Genomic DNA, 16,269 nt, shown 5'->3' with positions numbered 1-16,269 from the left:
GCAAACAGTGGGACAAGAGCCAAGAGTAAAGCTAGAACCTCCCAAATCAGGGTTTTCAGAAGAACTGAGCAGAATCCTGATGCATGGTGAGCTACTGGGCTTGTTTATTATTTATAACTTCCTTACTACCAAAAGACTCAAGATGGCTTTTAATAAAGACATAAAGATGCCTGAGAAATAGAGACCAGGAAGAATACAAGGGAAAGAAGAGACTAGGTCAGTTACTAGTATGTATGCCTGTGAAGTCTGCAATAATAAGACAGCACTTTACAGTGAGTTCTCTAAGGCTGATGACAACAGAGTTTAAGATGGAGAACCTCTGAGGAAATGAGGTGTCTCCTGAGCGCTGTGCCATGAAATGGGGAGGAGTAACCAGCAGAAAGAAGAGAACCGTGTTCCTAGGATCAGAGGGGAAAGGCATTCCTGACGGCACCGTCCTCTCCCCTTGGCCCTGAACTGGTACCTGGTCCTGACATCTTGGACAGATCCACATGCCCTTGGGAATTGTTTTCAGAGGTGGGTCTAAGCAGTCCAGGTGATACACACGGGAACATGTGTCGCACATCAGCAACTGGCCACTTTTTCTGCAAACACTGCAAAAATCCTCATGGATATCACCCTATGAAATTGAGAGGAAAGGTAAGAAAAAGGACAAAAAAGGTAAATTTTTCATGTTAACATGTACTCTCTGGATGCATATCAATATCTTAGGACAAGGTGTTGACACAGCACAGTGCCTGCCCCTCCAACACTTCAGTGTTTAAGAAAAGTCGGAACTGCCAATGGTATAAGTCTGCAACCGCTCCACATGGCTGAGGTTCCCTAGGTGGGGACAGTATTATTATCTTTAGAAATTAGAGTTTACAGGAAGTTCTGTAGTTGGCTAGGCCAAAATTGTAAGGGTCAGCTCAGCATTGAGTCCAGGAAATTTTACAGGCACTGAAATCCAATCACCAAAGTGTCTCACAATATGATACAAACAATCTCAATTACCTACCATTTTGGCAAGAAGGTTTGGGAAAGAGACAAGAAATTTTTACTGAACTCCTAGATTATTCAGGAGGAGAATATAGTAAAAGTCCAAATGGGAAAAGACTGAGTCAGGAGTAAATTAAACTCATCAGCTTCCTAATATGAAGAATTTAAGAAGCGAAAGCAATGACTGACACCTCTCTCCCCCGCCGCCGCCCCCCGCCTCTCTCCCTCTCTTTGGTACTGGAGTGCTTTACCCAAACTATATACCCAAACCTTTTCATTTTTTATCCTGAGACAGGATTTTGCCAAGTTGCTGAGGCTGGCCTTGAACTTGCAATCCTCCTTCCTTAGCCTCCTGAGTAGCTGCAATTACAGGTGTACACCACAGTGCCCAGCTTGAACCTGCTCCCTTAAAAGCCAGTATTTTGCATTCGCTATTCAATGGACCATTCTATTGTGGGAGTCTTTATTCCTCCCTATAAAATACTTCACCAGATGGAAAAAGACAAGCAGCCCTAGTCCTCTCTGGCCCTTATTGTGATAGTTTTAGTACTCAGGAGTCTGCTGGAGCCCGATGAACAGAAGGCACCATCAGAAAAGCAGCAGATCTATTTAAAATTTGAAGAGGAGAACACGGGGAGAGAGAAAAAGAGAGTTCTTAAAGAGGTGTTCTTCAGCAAGCCAATGCTCAGCCTGTTCTCTGGACAGGATTAATGCTACTGATAATTGGAATGCCAGGGAATGGAAAACTGAAGGGCCAAGGCAGAGGTTACTCAGCAAGTTAGTACCGCTTTAAGATTTCTTGGCTATTCTGCTAAGGCATAAATACAGAACTTTTGTACAGGAAGCAATGATACAGAGAACAATGCCTAGTCCCTCCTTTTATGACCTAACTTGTCCATCACCACACCATCGAAGGAATGCATCTTCACGGACCTACCATTTAGGACACTTTCTCTGTAATTCACTAGGGTATCTGGTAGCCCAGGAAAACGTTATAATACACACCATAGTGTAGTCAGATTTTATTCTTTCTTAATAAGAAAAAGGTTACCTCTGGGCAGTAAGAAAGATACTCAGTAGCAGTGCAAAAATATTATATGAGGCGTGCAGCCTGAGTTTAAGTGTGACCCTGGGAAGGTCACTGTGGGTCTCCAAGCTGAGCTTGGCCATCACCATGCTGAACATTGTCAGTTGTTGTACCCATTTGAAGAGAGCCCTGGCTCTCTCTTGCACTGACATTTAAACACTTTTCCCATTTAACTCTGGGCCCCCACAGAGGCTGCACCCATGGGTTAACCATGATTTTCTTCCTTCATTTCTAATATCAGGCCGAGGGGTGTTTTTCTCCTCTGTAAAGTTCGTTTTTCTTGACCTTTGGCCCCAGTTGTAAGTCTGCATCTTTATGAAATCCATAACAAATGTATGCAGAATGAGGTGGTACACTCTTGTAATCCCAGCGACTAGGGAGGCTGAGACAGGAGAATTCCAAGTTTGGGGTCACTCCAGGCAATTTATTGGGACCCTGTCTTAAAATAAATTTAAAAAGGGTTAGGGATGTATCTCAGTGTTAGTGTGCTTGCCTAGCATGTGTGAGGCTCTGGAGAGAGTCACTCAAAAGTTTTTAGAAAGACTGTTTTACATGAACCATAGATAAAATTATCAGTGGTGAAGTGAGATAAACTGGACATCCTACTCAGGGGGACTTGTTAGGGAAAAGGAGTTCTGCCCACTCTTCTTTGCTCCTGAGTAAGGAGAATACCACAAAGTAGAAGGCAGAGAGTACAGAAAATAAAAGTTTCTTTCAAACTTCTAAAGAAAGATAATTTCCTATCTTATTTACATATCCTAAAGCAGTAGTTCTTTATATTTTTGGTGTCAGAATTCCTTTATACTCTAAAATCACTGAGAACCCCAGAGAGCTTTAGGTTATGTGAATTATATTTACTGATATTTTTGTACTAGAAGCTTTAAAATGTTTAACTTTGAAATAATTTCAGAATCACAGAAAGTTAGAAAAAAAATATTGAAACATTCAAAAGCTCAAGAATACACAAGTATGTACTCTATTAGCTGTTACATCACACATTGTACAGTATCTGTAAAACTTCACTGTGCAGGATTGAGAAAATAAGAGAAGAAATGGCAAGTGTTGTTTCAGTAGCATAAAGAAAATAAGTTTTTGGTTTCATAAGCCCCTGAAAGAGGGACCCTAGACAACACTTTGAGAACTGCTATCCAGTATAAATTAATGTAAATGCCAAGGCACTAAAACAACACAGAGTAAGTTCTCCGCCTGAAGAGAGTGGTGAAGTCCCAGGAAGGCACTGTCCTGGGGTCAAAAGGCTCAGCTTTGGTGACTGATCCAATTTACCATAACCAAAAAGCAGGCTGAAAGACAACTGACTCACGATTCTTTGCTGGGAACTGAGGACATGTTTTCAGGAAACATGCTGTCTCTATCAACTTCATTGAGTGCTAAAAAATTTTATAATTATGTCAACATATCTTCCTTCTCATAAAATGATGATAGCAGCAACAAGGTACATCCTGAGGATTAGTGTCTGGCTGGGTCTTGTATTACCAAGTCCTTCTAGATGGTTATTGATCCCCAGGAAATGCTTGCCTCTCAACCGTTATTGTTTAATTAATGTTGTTGAGGCTCACGCTACCCAGCAGCAAACACACAGAACCCTGTGTGTTGATTTTGATCACTGCTGCTGTGGGGATACTGTAAAAGCAGAAGTCAATTATCTTTTTTTTTTTTAATCTATTCCACTGGGTTTAACTTAGGAAGTAGTGAACATATTTAGTGGTTTTAGAAAAGCTTTATTTTACTTTTAGATTTCTGAAAAGAATAATGTTTGCATTTTAAGATGAAACCTGGCAGAGGTTTTTAGTTTGTGATTTGACCTAAGTGTATCCTTTGGGTCAAGTCTCTCAAAGAAAATCATGAATGCTCTCAACCAAACAACCCAATCTAGCATTTGTGCACCAACCCAGAGGGAAGGCTATACCAAGAAGCCAACGACTGGTGGTCCCTTTGGCAGTACTTTGAGGAAGAGCTGGGATAAACTTTGGTGCCAGAAAATGTGGTTTCTGGCAAGGACTCTTGGTACTCATTAATAGTACGGTTAGAAAATCTGTATCAATTACTAATGCCGATAGTGCTGCATGAAATGCTCAGCCTTTGGAGCCATGATGTATACAGTCATCAGCTGCATGCAGGGAAGGGAATGTGTCAGAAGACAGAACTCCCTAAGTCCCCAGTTCTCCAAGGACAACTCTTAGTTTGTCAATCCTGGAATTTTAACTCAGAATGTTTCACATACTACTCTCTTGGAGAGGGGTGTGCCATTAGTAAGTTTTGAAACCTTCATGTCCAAAGAACATGTTGAATGTGGTCAACAACAGTCTGTAATTTACAAAAGTACTATACACATACAAAATTAAATTCTTGGCTTTTCTCCTTAAACCTGTTCCTCTCATCATCTTCAGTAAATGGTAGCTCCAGCCTTCTGGTTGGATGCATCTTGACTATTCTGTTTTGCTCACACCCCACATTCAGTCCTGCTGGCTCTTCAGCACCTCTGCAGACTTGGTCACCTTTCTCCATCTCTACATACACCATGCTACCAAGCCAAGCCACCACCATCATCTCTCTCCTAGAGGACTGCAAGGGCCACCTAACTGGTCTTCCTATTCCAACTCATTCTCCCCAGAGTCCCTTCTCCTTATCTTAAGACATAACACTCCTTCTAACAATCAAAGCTAATTTTACAAATACCTTAAAAAAACAGTAAATGTAGGCAAGAACCATCAAAGGATGCTAAAGTCACTGGGAACAGTTTGTTGGTTACCTGGATGTACTATTTATACAGACTCAAGGCTATGTCCACCAGAAGGAAAAGGGACATTTACAAGTAAAAAATTTAATAAAACTATCTCAGGAAAGTAAACATCACCAATAACAGGACAGGTTGACATTATGTGCCTCAATTCTGATGCACTGAGAAGGACCCATCATCACTTAGTCTTCCTGAAAAAATGTATACCTTTAATCTATAAAGGGATTAGATTATCCAAATGGAGAAGCACTCTACATAGCAACTGGCATGTCTTTCAAAAAATTCTGATGTTAATGAAAGACAAAGGAAGACTAAAAACCTGTCAGAATCAAGGAGACTGAGGAGATAATACCCTTTTTATAAATGAAAGGAATAATGTTGGATTGGACCCTGGAACACCACAAAAAAAAGGTATGAAGGCAATTATTGGAACATTTAGAGAAATCTGAATATGAAATATATATGTACACTAAAGTTTTCATCGATGTTAAATTCCTTTAATTTGATAAATACATCATGGCCACGTAACAGACCACCTTTGTTCTTAGGAGATATTCACTGAAATATATCTTTTGAGGTAAGACAGTCTGTCACTTCTAGACCAGCTCAGCAAAAACAGTATGAGAGAGAGAGAGAGAGAGAGAGAGAGAGAGAGAGAGAGAGAGAGAGAGAGAGAGAAACAAATGTGGCAAAATGTTAACAATCGGTGGTTAATCTATGTGAATGGTATATATTTTGCTCCTTGTACCATTATTGCAGATTTTCTGTAGATATAAGATTTTTCAAAATCAAAACACATATATGGGCTGGGGCTGAGTGGTAGAGCACTTCCCTACCATGTGTGAGACACTGGGTTTGATTCTCAGCACCACATATAAATAAAATAATAATAATAATAAAGGTCCATCAACAACCAAAAATATTAAAAAAATATATATAGTAATTGAAAAATTACATCGTGCCTTTACTTAAGTCCCTCCAATGGGCTCCCATCTTACTTAGATAACGGGTCTCACTGCCCGCTGCTCTGGCTCTCTTGCTCTGCTCCTAATGTCCTTCATGGTAGTCTTTCAATATGCCACTCAAAGACCTCCTCAGGGATTTTGCATTGTGGGCATGGAATGGCCTTCCCCAATTCTCCCATGGATCCCTTCTTCACATCCTGTCAGAGAGGCTTTTCTCACTACTCTTTGTAAGACAGTAACTTCCTGCCTTTACGCCAATGCCTCCATCTGTTCCATTTTTCCTGGCACACCTATTTCTACCTGACAGATCATGTATTTGTCTTCCTGCCATCTACTTCTTTCCTTGGCACATGAACTCCTTGAGGAGGTAGATGGGTTTGCTCCTTGCTGTGTCTCCAGCCTCAAGAACAGTGTTTGCTGGACAGTTAGTATCTGCTGAGTGAATTCACTGCTTCATAAATGCTCATTTAAAACGTCAGAATGCTAGTTCATGCTCCCAAAGTTCCTGGTAAAGAGCCACTAAGTGTCCAACACTTTTTCAGGAATCTGTTTCTGAATAACTCTCCATTTGTGGAATTGTGCTCAAAGCAGGAAACAAGGGCTGCTAGGGGGACATGTTTTATTCATGTTCCCTACCCTGAACACACTGATAGAAACCTGTCTAGTTCTTAACTAGATGAACTGATTCTTCCACCCTGCCCTTTTCTGAGCAGATCAAATCCAGACTCTGAAAACCCTGAGCCCCCGCATGCTACATTAACCTGAATCTCAAGGACATGGAAAGCCTGGGACCCCAGAAGCAGGGTGCCTGATATGACATGCAGGGTATCCTGCAGGGTGTTCTGCTGTTCCAGGGGTAGTCAAGAAGCTGCAAGTGGCAAGGAGACAACACAGGACAATGGTTTTCCCATGTGAGCTCTCAAAAAGAGAGTGCGATTCCCCAAGTTACTTACGTCTGTGGAGGTGGGGCTGGGCAGGGACACAGGCTGCACAGGTGCAGGGAAAGTGAATGTGGTCTCTGTCTTTTCACTTTCAGGGGAGTCGGGATGACTGGATGGGGGGGATGTTGGGGTAAGGGCTCCAAACCCCAGCACTGCATTGTATTTTGGAGGACGACCTATATACCAAGAGAAGGGAACAAAAGGGGAAACGGGGAGGGAAAGAGAAGGGGAAAACGATCTTACATACCTTTGGCCAGTGTTCCTCATTGGCTAGCATGGAAAAGGAAGTGAGGTAGCGACAGAAGGTTAATACAACAGTCCCAAAGGAAGGAAGAGAAGCAAAGACTTAAACGTCATTAGAAACAACTACAAGAACCCCAAAGGGAAGGAAAAGAGGGCCTGGGAGAGTAACAGGAGGTGCTGGCTTATGGAAGAAGACCTCATCCTGGGCAGAATATGGTGACATTCCTAGACTCACAGTTTGAGATCTCTAGTGCAGAAACCAAGATGTCCAATGGGAGCCAAGGCAAGGAATAGGGTTTTATTTTGCATGCTTTTTGCATATTGTTCTTTAAGGTTTCTCTGTAATTATCATTCTTACAATGATAGTAATGGTTCTAAAGTTCCCACAGACTTATTTAGCATTTTTACTTTTCTATTTCTCTCCTGTCTACATTTTGGTTGTTTTACTGCAGGTGAAGGTGGAGAAGGATAGACAAAGCAAGGAGACAAAATTCGAAAATAGTTGTATTTTCACCCCTTGCTGTTAGAACTATTCAAAGAGAGGTTCTGGGAGCATCTGGAACCTACAAGTAACAAGAGGCTTTGGGCTTAACGGTAAATTTAGGCATTCATGGATCTCTCCCCAACAGATTGAGACTATCTCCTTGGTTATGTCACAAACATTCTGGTGATCTACACGTCTAAGAAATGGGGCTGTTCTAAAGTCCCATAAAAGTCCATCACCAGCACTCTTAAAGAACTGATTTGAGGCAGAGCACTTTGAATTGAACTTTATACTACAAGGCATCTATGAAGGAGCACTAGGGGTGCGGGAAGTCTACTGAAGCCACTCTCATCTTACCACATATCAAAGTCAGGGCCCTTGGTCTTCTAAGAGTCAGGACCATAGCTTCTAAGCTGTGAGTGATCATAAGACCAGCACACCAAAGAGGGAAAAACCCCCAAAACCAAAACCAGCCAGAGAGGCCCAGAACTGCTTATCAGCACTGGTGAACAGTGCATGTGGAATCATGACTTTACCCCCAGTTACAGATTATACTAGCATTATGCAAAGAGTCACGATTCTGTCAGACATTACACCAATATTCCCTGTGCTAAACTGGCAATGTCCGCAGTCCAGACACAGATCTGCCAGTCTGTCTTTTCAAGGTACTTAGTGCTGTAGGGAGAGGAAGTGAAGATGTATGCTCTTTGTTTACCCATGGAAGGCACATCCTAGGTATTGTGAATAAAAGCTTTTATCCTCTGACCTTGGCAAGAGGTGCCAAGGTCTTTCTGGCTCATTTAATTCCTATACTCTAAGCAGATACTGCCCACCAGCAGACCAATTAACTGTGACCTCTGGCAGGGGAGGGGAGTTCTTTCTGAGAACTGTGTCAGAAGTCATTAAAAAAATAGTTGAACACAAAACAACAAAAAATAACTTACTAGCATTGGTTACTGTGGCCAGGAATCAATCTAAAGTGCAGTGACTTAGGATTTCCCACCTAAATATTTTTAGTAACTTGAAGGACAGGACTGATAAAATATTGGAATGGGTCACTAAGGGTCAGTATCTCTCTTCTGGAGGAGGAGAAAGTAACAATATAGCTGTAGTCCTTCTTAAGGCAGAAAAAAGGGTTGAGATGACCTCCTCAGCTTCCTAGAGCTGTGTGTCAGTGTGTGCACACGCAAAAATTAGTATGCTAGGCCACTCTCTGTGCAACCTTTCTAGCCTGGAACTATAATTCAGGGGTACATTACCATGTGGAGAAAGGGACCTTGGGATGTATTACTGACATCAAAGAACAATTTCAGGATCTTGTTTATGAGCTCAGACATGAGCTATTAAAACCTATTTAGACCTGCACAGTGAGAGCTATTGCCGCTATTTTTCTGCCCTATGACTAAGGTAGAACGCTCAATGGGGGTCTGAAAGGTGGGAACAGAGCTCCTCAGGAGTTAATGCTTTAGGGAGTCTGTTTTGATAGTGGCTTTTTCTTCTTTAAGTGGAGATACCTCTTTTTAAAGATTCTATGTTCTCTCCTTCCTGGAAAGTCTGTAGTTCATGTTCTAGCCTTACTGGAAGCAGGGTGACTGAGACACTCACTATGAAGAACACCTTGGCAACAGTAGGGCTCTGCTCTTCTTAATGATGCTCAACACTCCCTTTCACATGGTGTTCTATTCACTGCTATTCCTGGGCAGCCTGTAGGCTTGGGGCAGAAATGCTGCACTAAGCCATTCACCTGAGTCAGCTTTGCCAGACCCAGAAAAGTCAGCTTTTGATTCCGCACATACAACTCTGAAAAGAAATCTCATTCTCTGTTCCTCCTGTTCTCAGAGAACCACAACAAACTATTTTCAAGGGACAGAGGGGTCAGGTTCTAGGAGGGAGAAGGGAGGGAAAAGAAACACAACACAGAAAGCAAAAGTAACAGCAAGGTGGAGACTGAAAAATGCACTCACCTCTCTTCCGGGTCCCAGGATGCATTGTGCTGTTTAGGTATGTGACGGCACTCTTCTTACGCTTTGGGAATTGAAGAAGGAAAGGTGACTGGCTGAGCAGCCTGGTTATTACTGAAGACATGCATATATGCCTGTCACACGCTAACTAGTTAGCACTAATCATCCCCAAAATCTCAGTATAATGGATTTTATTATGAGAACTTGGTCCTCAGAAAATATGCCAGAGTTCGGCTTCTGTTTCAGTTGAGAGTTGTGGTAAAGAAAAGACAAATTAAAAATTTTCAGGCAGGTTTGTATTTGCTCAAAATTAGGTTGGGGGGAACCCCTAAGGGGTAAGCAGTGAATAATAAAAATGAAATAATGTGATGAGCCAGAGTAAAACCATCATTTCACTGAGTTGGCCAAGTACAAGGTGCTGCTTGCTCTTAAGCAGGTTTTCAGATGGGAGGTGCTAAACAAGTCCCAAATAAAACTGGAACTTTAAGGAAAAAACCAAAGCAGGGCAGGAGTACCTCTGGTTCAAAGACTGCTCCACTGTATACTGGATTTGCTGTTGTTCTTCTTTTTCGCTCTTGCCTCTTGCTTTGGATTTCTTGGGAAAAGAAAAGGCTTGGATTAGAAGACAGGTATGGGAAATCTAAAAAACTGAACTTGGTTGTTTATCTATTGGTTTTTCCTGTAACAAATCAAGAATGGGGTGAGTCTCCATTTCACTGGAGCCCCCACAGAGGCAAGCCCACTATTAGAAGCAAACATGTAGGATCACCTGCTCTCCTCTCTCAGAAAGCAAGACTGCACTGTTCCACAGCATGGCTCTGGAACTGGGAGCCCACAATATACCACCACACTTAACAAATAAACTGTCCTAATTTATTTTTAGACTGCTGTGCACATAGGTCTGGATGAGCTTTCTCCATAAACTTATACTGAGAAACCAAAATTCACCATTCTTTAATCAATCATTCTTGAAGCAAATAACCAAGACAGGCATAACTTTGTAAGGCTTTAAGATTCTGATAACACAAAGTAATTGGAAAATACAGACAAGGACTTGTTAGAAGAACAGTTGCCACTTTACTGTCAAAATGAAAGTGCATCCCCCACACTGATCAGAAGTCACCTAATTTAGGCAGCTTGGGGAGGTTTCCCAGGACCACAGTGTGGATGACGCTAGGAAGGGAAGGCCCTAAACATTAGATGGAGGGGAGGCAATGTTTTCTCTAAAGGAAATGAAGTCCATATGGTTGAATCATACTCTACTTGTGTTCTAATTTTCTATCCTAGGAATTCAAACACCACTTTCAGGGACAAAGCTGTGGGCCAGAAAGAAGGCAGTGCCAAGAATATCTTTTCTCTTACCTTCTAGATGGTCATGTGTTACCAACCCTAGAGACACCATGAAGGCAAGTTTCTGTGCCAGAGAAACAAAAGAAGAATATACTTCAGTCTGGGTTCTCACAAAGCCAACTGCTGGTTCCTAGTTAGACACCAGGGAAAGCCCAGTGGGCTGGGTGCTTGACGGAGGCTGGGTTCAGAGGAACCAAGAGCAGACATCTGCCACTCCAGGAAGCACTGGAGCCACTCTAGAGGCATTCTGGTCTAACAGGGCCAAAAAGGAAGGACAGGGGTCTACATCTTCCACTTGCTCAATGTCACAAATCTGCATCTTGAGTAACCCAAGTTTTTGTCAGAAAAATATTCTTAAAAGGAAGAGAATTTTATATTCAAAAACACACAAAGAATTTAAAGAGTATTCCATGAAACAGGCTCCAAATTTCAAGTACTTCACTTGTCAGGATTAGTTGGAGTTTTTAACATTTTTTACTGCCACTAATTAGACAATGCTACCACAAAGCTAAAATGATTTTCAAGAATTACAGCAGTTTCTGCTTTATACTGTTATTTATTTATTCATTTACTTATTTTGATGTCCTGGTACTCTGGGACTAAACCCAGGGGCACTTAACCACTAAGCCGCATCTCCAGTCCTTTTTTAAATATATTTTAAATATATTTTACTTTGAGACAGGGTTGCCAAGTTGCTTAGGCCTACTAAGTTGCTGAGACTGGCATTAAACTCATGATCTTCCTGTCTCAGCCTCCTGAGCTGCTGGAATCACAGGCATGTGCCACCTGGCTGATACTAAAATTTTTAAATTAAACATAGATCTAAAAATCATGGAGCAATTTCTCTCTGAAAACCACTATATTAGGGCTCCAACAGAAACAAGGATGATTAGACTACTAATCTGACTGCAGGTTCCTAGTTAGACACCAGGGAAAGGCCAGTGGACTGGTTGCTTGACGGAGGCTGGGTTCAGAGGAACCAGGAGCCACAAAAATGGAATGTTAAGACACTTCAAGCTATAGAAAGCAACAGATTTATTAAAAAAATATAGTTATAGATGAACAGTATATCTTTATTTTGTTTTTTTAAAATATCTTTATTTTATTTATTTATTTTTATGTGGTGCTGATAATCAAACCCAGGGCCTCGCACATGCTAGGTGAGTGCTCTACCACTGAGCTACAGCCACAGCCCCTTATTTATTTATTTTTATGTGGTACTAAGGATTAAACCCAGGGCCTCAATGTGTTAGGCAAGTGCTCTGCCACTGAGATACAGCTCCAGCTCCAACAGATTGATTTTTATTCTTCTCTTTGGTTGTTTGTGGTCTGAAAAGTATGACTTTAGAAACCACTACATGTGTTTTCTGAATATGTCAAATAATACATCATCAATTTCTTTCTCTGATGAAAAAAGAACATCATTAATTGTTAGCAGACAAGCTCCTATAGTTTTTTTTTTTTTTAAGTTGCAGATGGACACAATGCCTTTATTTATTTATTTTAATTATTGAGGACCAAACTCAGTGCCTTACACGTGCTAGGCAAGTGCTCTACCACTGAGTCACAACCCCAGTCCCTCCTATAGAATTATTAATACGATGGTTTGGTCTTTAAATATCTTGACCTCTTCTTCTCAGCTTTAAATATTATGACACTTTGTCTAAAGTGAGAGGTTCAAACTATTCAAGATGCATTCCTTGAGAACAGAGGAATGTGTTTACAGGTATCTTTAGAGTCCTGAAAAAAATGTTCTAATTTTACTTCCCACTTCAAAATCTTTGGTGGACACCTATTCCCTCCTCAGCTGGAAAGGAGCAGTAGTCCTAAACTCACAGCCCATTTCCTATGCTACACATTGAAATGGCATTCATTTTGTGGTTGCCAATAACCACATTCCTAATTTCTACTATTTCTTTAAAATAAAATCAAGATTAGAGGGCTGTCAGTTGAGGCCAGGTTTGGTGGTGCACACCTGTGATCCCAGCAGCTTGGGACACTGAGGCAGGAGGACTTCAGTTTCGAAGCCAGCCTCAGCTACTTAGTGAGGCCTAAGCAACTTTGAGACCCTGTCTCAAAATAAAAAATAAAAAGGGCTGGGGGATGAGACTCAATGGCAAAGCAACCTGGGTTCAATCCCTGGCACACACACACACACACAAATGGCTGTCTCAGTTGGGTGGTAATACACAATTCCTGCTACTTAGGAGGCTGAGGCAGGAGGATCACGAGTTTGAGGCCAGCCATGCCAACTTAACGAGATCCTGTCTCAAAAAATAATAAGGGATGGGGATGTAGCCAGGTGATAGGGCAGTTGCCTACCATATACGAGGCCCTGGCTTTGATCCCCTGTATCACATACAAACAAAAAAGATTAGAAGGCTGCTGTCCACCAACATTCTTTGCTAATAAACCAGTGTTTAGATTGACATTCAGATGCATCTTTTCAATCTTGGGTCACTCACATCCAGCTCCTCTTTGCCAGTCTAGGTCAAACTCACAAAATAATTATTAAATGAAAACAATCTCCTGTCTTGTGGAATAGTGTTTCAGTGATAGAACAAAAAGATTTCAAGAACTTCTGCCAAATACCCACACATGTAACCACATACCCACATACATATTATATAGTATGTATATCAAGAGCTCTTCTACTTTCTTTATGGCAGTGATTCTGTCCAACTAAGTGAAATATCTGCTACTACACAGATGGCATCTGACTACTCACACTATGTGCCACTGACCTGAGATATTCTTTAGATTCTTTTGGTAAGGAAATTCTGCCAACAGTTTATTTTTCCTCCACCAAGCACAAAACCTGTCATTAATTTTTTTTTTTTTCTTCCTGTGGTGCTGGGGATTGAACCCAGGGCCTTACTCATGCGAGGCAAACACTGTACCAACTGAGCTATATCCATAGCCCCTTGTCACTAATTTTATGGATGATTTCATAAGTTTCTCAGCAATTTGTGTAACTAGTACTTTTCTGTGGCTTAAATTTTGGTCCTCTCTTTCTTTTTCCTTTTCAGTATTGGGGATCAAACCTAGGACTTCATGCAATCTAGGCAATTATTCTATCACTGAGCTACACCCACCCTTGTTCCTTTCTTCAAAGATGAAATTAAAAATTCATTCATATCATATCATAAAGAATTACATTTGGTGCTTATTTTTGAAAAACCTGGGCTAGTTCAATAAATCACTGATATATTATACACACACACACACACACACACATACACATGTGTGTGTATGTGTGTGTGTGTGTGTGTGTGTGTGTGTGTGTGTGTGAGAGAGAGAGAGAGAGAGAGAGAGAGAGAGAGAGAGACATGAAGTTTTGATGGCTTCATGCCACTACTTGACATAGTTACATTATGAAAAATGCATGGAGGATAAGAGGGAGATGGATTACAAGTCTAATAAAATCCAACTATCAGAGATTCATCATATTACCTGTCTGCATTTTTCTTTTATAGCTGATTATACAAAAGCATTAAAGTAAGATATTCTCTTATGAGGACACACAAATTCACATTCTGTATTTGTATCGGGGTCTTGTTTGCTATTTATATTTGTAATTCTCTCCTAAGTTTATATAGATGTTCCATCTTTTTTTTATGCTTCAATGAACTACTTTTACACTACCAATTCATTTAGGATTTGGGGTTTTAATACAATAAAAAGTAATACAAAATGCACATTTAACAACTGTAATCAATAATGTAAACAGACATAAGCTGAGTGAACTGGACATTTATAAATGCCTGAGACAAACAGAATATAATAATAATTTGGAATATAACAGTACAGCTGTAACGTGTATTTGAACATCACCATTTCAAAACTTTTCCTTTGAAATAGCAAAATACTTAAGTGCCAGTGCATAGATCCTTAGGGCCATACTCAAATATGCCCCAAATGTTATTTAATTCTTTCTGATACAATATGAATGAATGTTTATGCCCTAAATGTGGGTGCAACTAAATATAAAAAAAAGCGACTACTCAAATTAAAGCCTCAGATAGACCCAGCACAATAATATTGGATAATTTCAACACATCTCCCTCACCAACCAGACTCAGAAATAATATTGTTGGATAAAAGAAAATATAAGAAAAAGATTGCTGAGTGATTCAGAAAGCAGGTATCCCTCCCGCCTCATGTGGGAATGAACTACATATCAGAGGCTGAACCACACTTCAGAAAGATGGACCTACCTGAGGGTTCTCTTCCCGTTTTGGTTTGGGTGCAGCAGGTGGGGTGATGGTACGGCTCTCTGTTTGTTTTTCATCTGTTTCTGTGTGGGATTTAACTGTCTAGGAGAGAAAAATTCAATGTAAATTCAGAATTCATTTTTTAAAAATTGAAAACAGTAATTTAACTGTTAAAGGCAGCTGAAGAAAAGAACATGCTCAAATCTAGAACATATTAATAGAAGAGTTCACAGCATAGATTTCACTGGGGGTAAAATGTAAAGACCCAGCTGAAGATTAATCAGACTGTACAACTAGAATAAATAAGAATCTATAAATAAATAAAGTAATTTAAATTATACAAAAAGAAATATCCAAAGTAAAATTCCCATGTATGAAGTGAAGTGCTGCTCTGATGTCAATGTACTATAGGATGTGGAGGTAGCTTCCTAGAAGCAAGTCCACTGTCATATATGGGTCAAGCTCTAGACCACAGCATGCTCAAGAGCTGAGGGTCAGAATCAATCTGCATAAATGCTCTTCTTCAGAATAATTCCAATCATAATCTGAGAGACTGAAGAACTACCTTTACTTGAGATATTTAAAACCTACCTATATTATCCATTAGGGGAGACAGGAAATTGCTAAAGGGTCACCTTGCAAGGGCTGAAGTCCAGAATACTCCCAACTCCCTCTAGAGATATCCACTTAAACATCAGAAACACCAGTTGCATGACTATCTTTAAACACAAATGGTAGTAACCTACTGGCAGACTGAGACTGTATTACTATTCTTTCCACAACCTAATGGATAATTAATTTTATGAGTTCTGTAAATACTCAAATTATTTTAGAACAGTAGACATAAAACTGTATATAAAAACCTAATTTAGTTTTTCAAAATTGAAAAAAACTGCACAAAATTTGGTCTTTTTGTATGTAACTACGAGTAATTAAATTAGGATCAAATTATCTCATTATTGATTGGCAGGAGTAAAAGACTTCAATCCTACAAAAATAACATCAAAAGTTTTAAAAAATCATAATAAACATCTTTCTATAATAACACTGAGTGCAAATGGTGTCAACTCTCCAATTAAAAGACAGACTGGCAAAACAGATTTAAAAACAAGACCCATCTTGCTAGAGATTCATCTTACAGGCAAAGACAGCTACAGGCTGAAAGTGAAAGGGTGGAAATTGATATACCATGTGATGGAGCCTGAAAACAAGCAGGAGTAGCTGCTCTCATATCTGACGAAGCAGACTTCAAAGTAAAATTAATCAGAAGAGACAAAATCATTTCACA

General features: G+C 40.3%; 1 protein-coding gene across 22 annotated transcripts in view; it reads right to left on the bottom strand.

The window, feature by feature from the left end:
* The window catches only part of Phf21a (PHD finger protein 21A), a 188,582-nt gene that overhangs the window by 6,700 nt on the left and 165,613 nt on the right, over nucleotides 1-16,269 (bottom strand). For 18 of the 22 annotated variants that reach the window (XM_078046140.1, XM_078046133.1, XM_078046129.1 and 15 more), the window contains 6 exons: nucleotides 14,985-15,083; nucleotides 10,780-10,831; nucleotides 9,933-10,012; nucleotides 9,421-9,481; nucleotides 6,742-6,905; nucleotides 464-619 (listed from right to left, as the gene is read on the bottom strand). In XM_078046140.1, the coding sequence (XP_077902266.1) occupies nucleotides 464-619; nucleotides 6,742-6,905; nucleotides 9,421-9,481; nucleotides 9,933-10,012; nucleotides 10,780-10,831; nucleotides 14,985-15,083 (612 nt within the window). Of the gene's footprint in view, nucleotides 1-463; nucleotides 620-6,741; nucleotides 6,906-6,976; nucleotides 7,000-9,420; nucleotides 9,482-9,932; nucleotides 10,013-10,779; nucleotides 10,832-14,984; nucleotides 15,084-16,269 lie in introns of all 22 variants that reach the window. The other 4 variants (XM_078046147.1, XM_078046144.1, XM_078046145.1 and 1 more) reach the window with 1 other exon arrangement.

This window comes from Ictidomys tridecemlineatus, chromosome 4 (assembly GCF_052094955.1).
Source record: "Ictidomys tridecemlineatus isolate mIctTri1 chromosome 4, mIctTri1.hap1, whole genome shotgun sequence".
Classification (NCBI taxonomy): domain Eukaryota; kingdom Metazoa; phylum Chordata; class Mammalia; order Rodentia; family Sciuridae; genus Ictidomys; species Ictidomys tridecemlineatus.
Note: the sequence above shows the minus strand (reverse complement) of the source record. Positions and strands in the feature narration are given on the sequence as shown.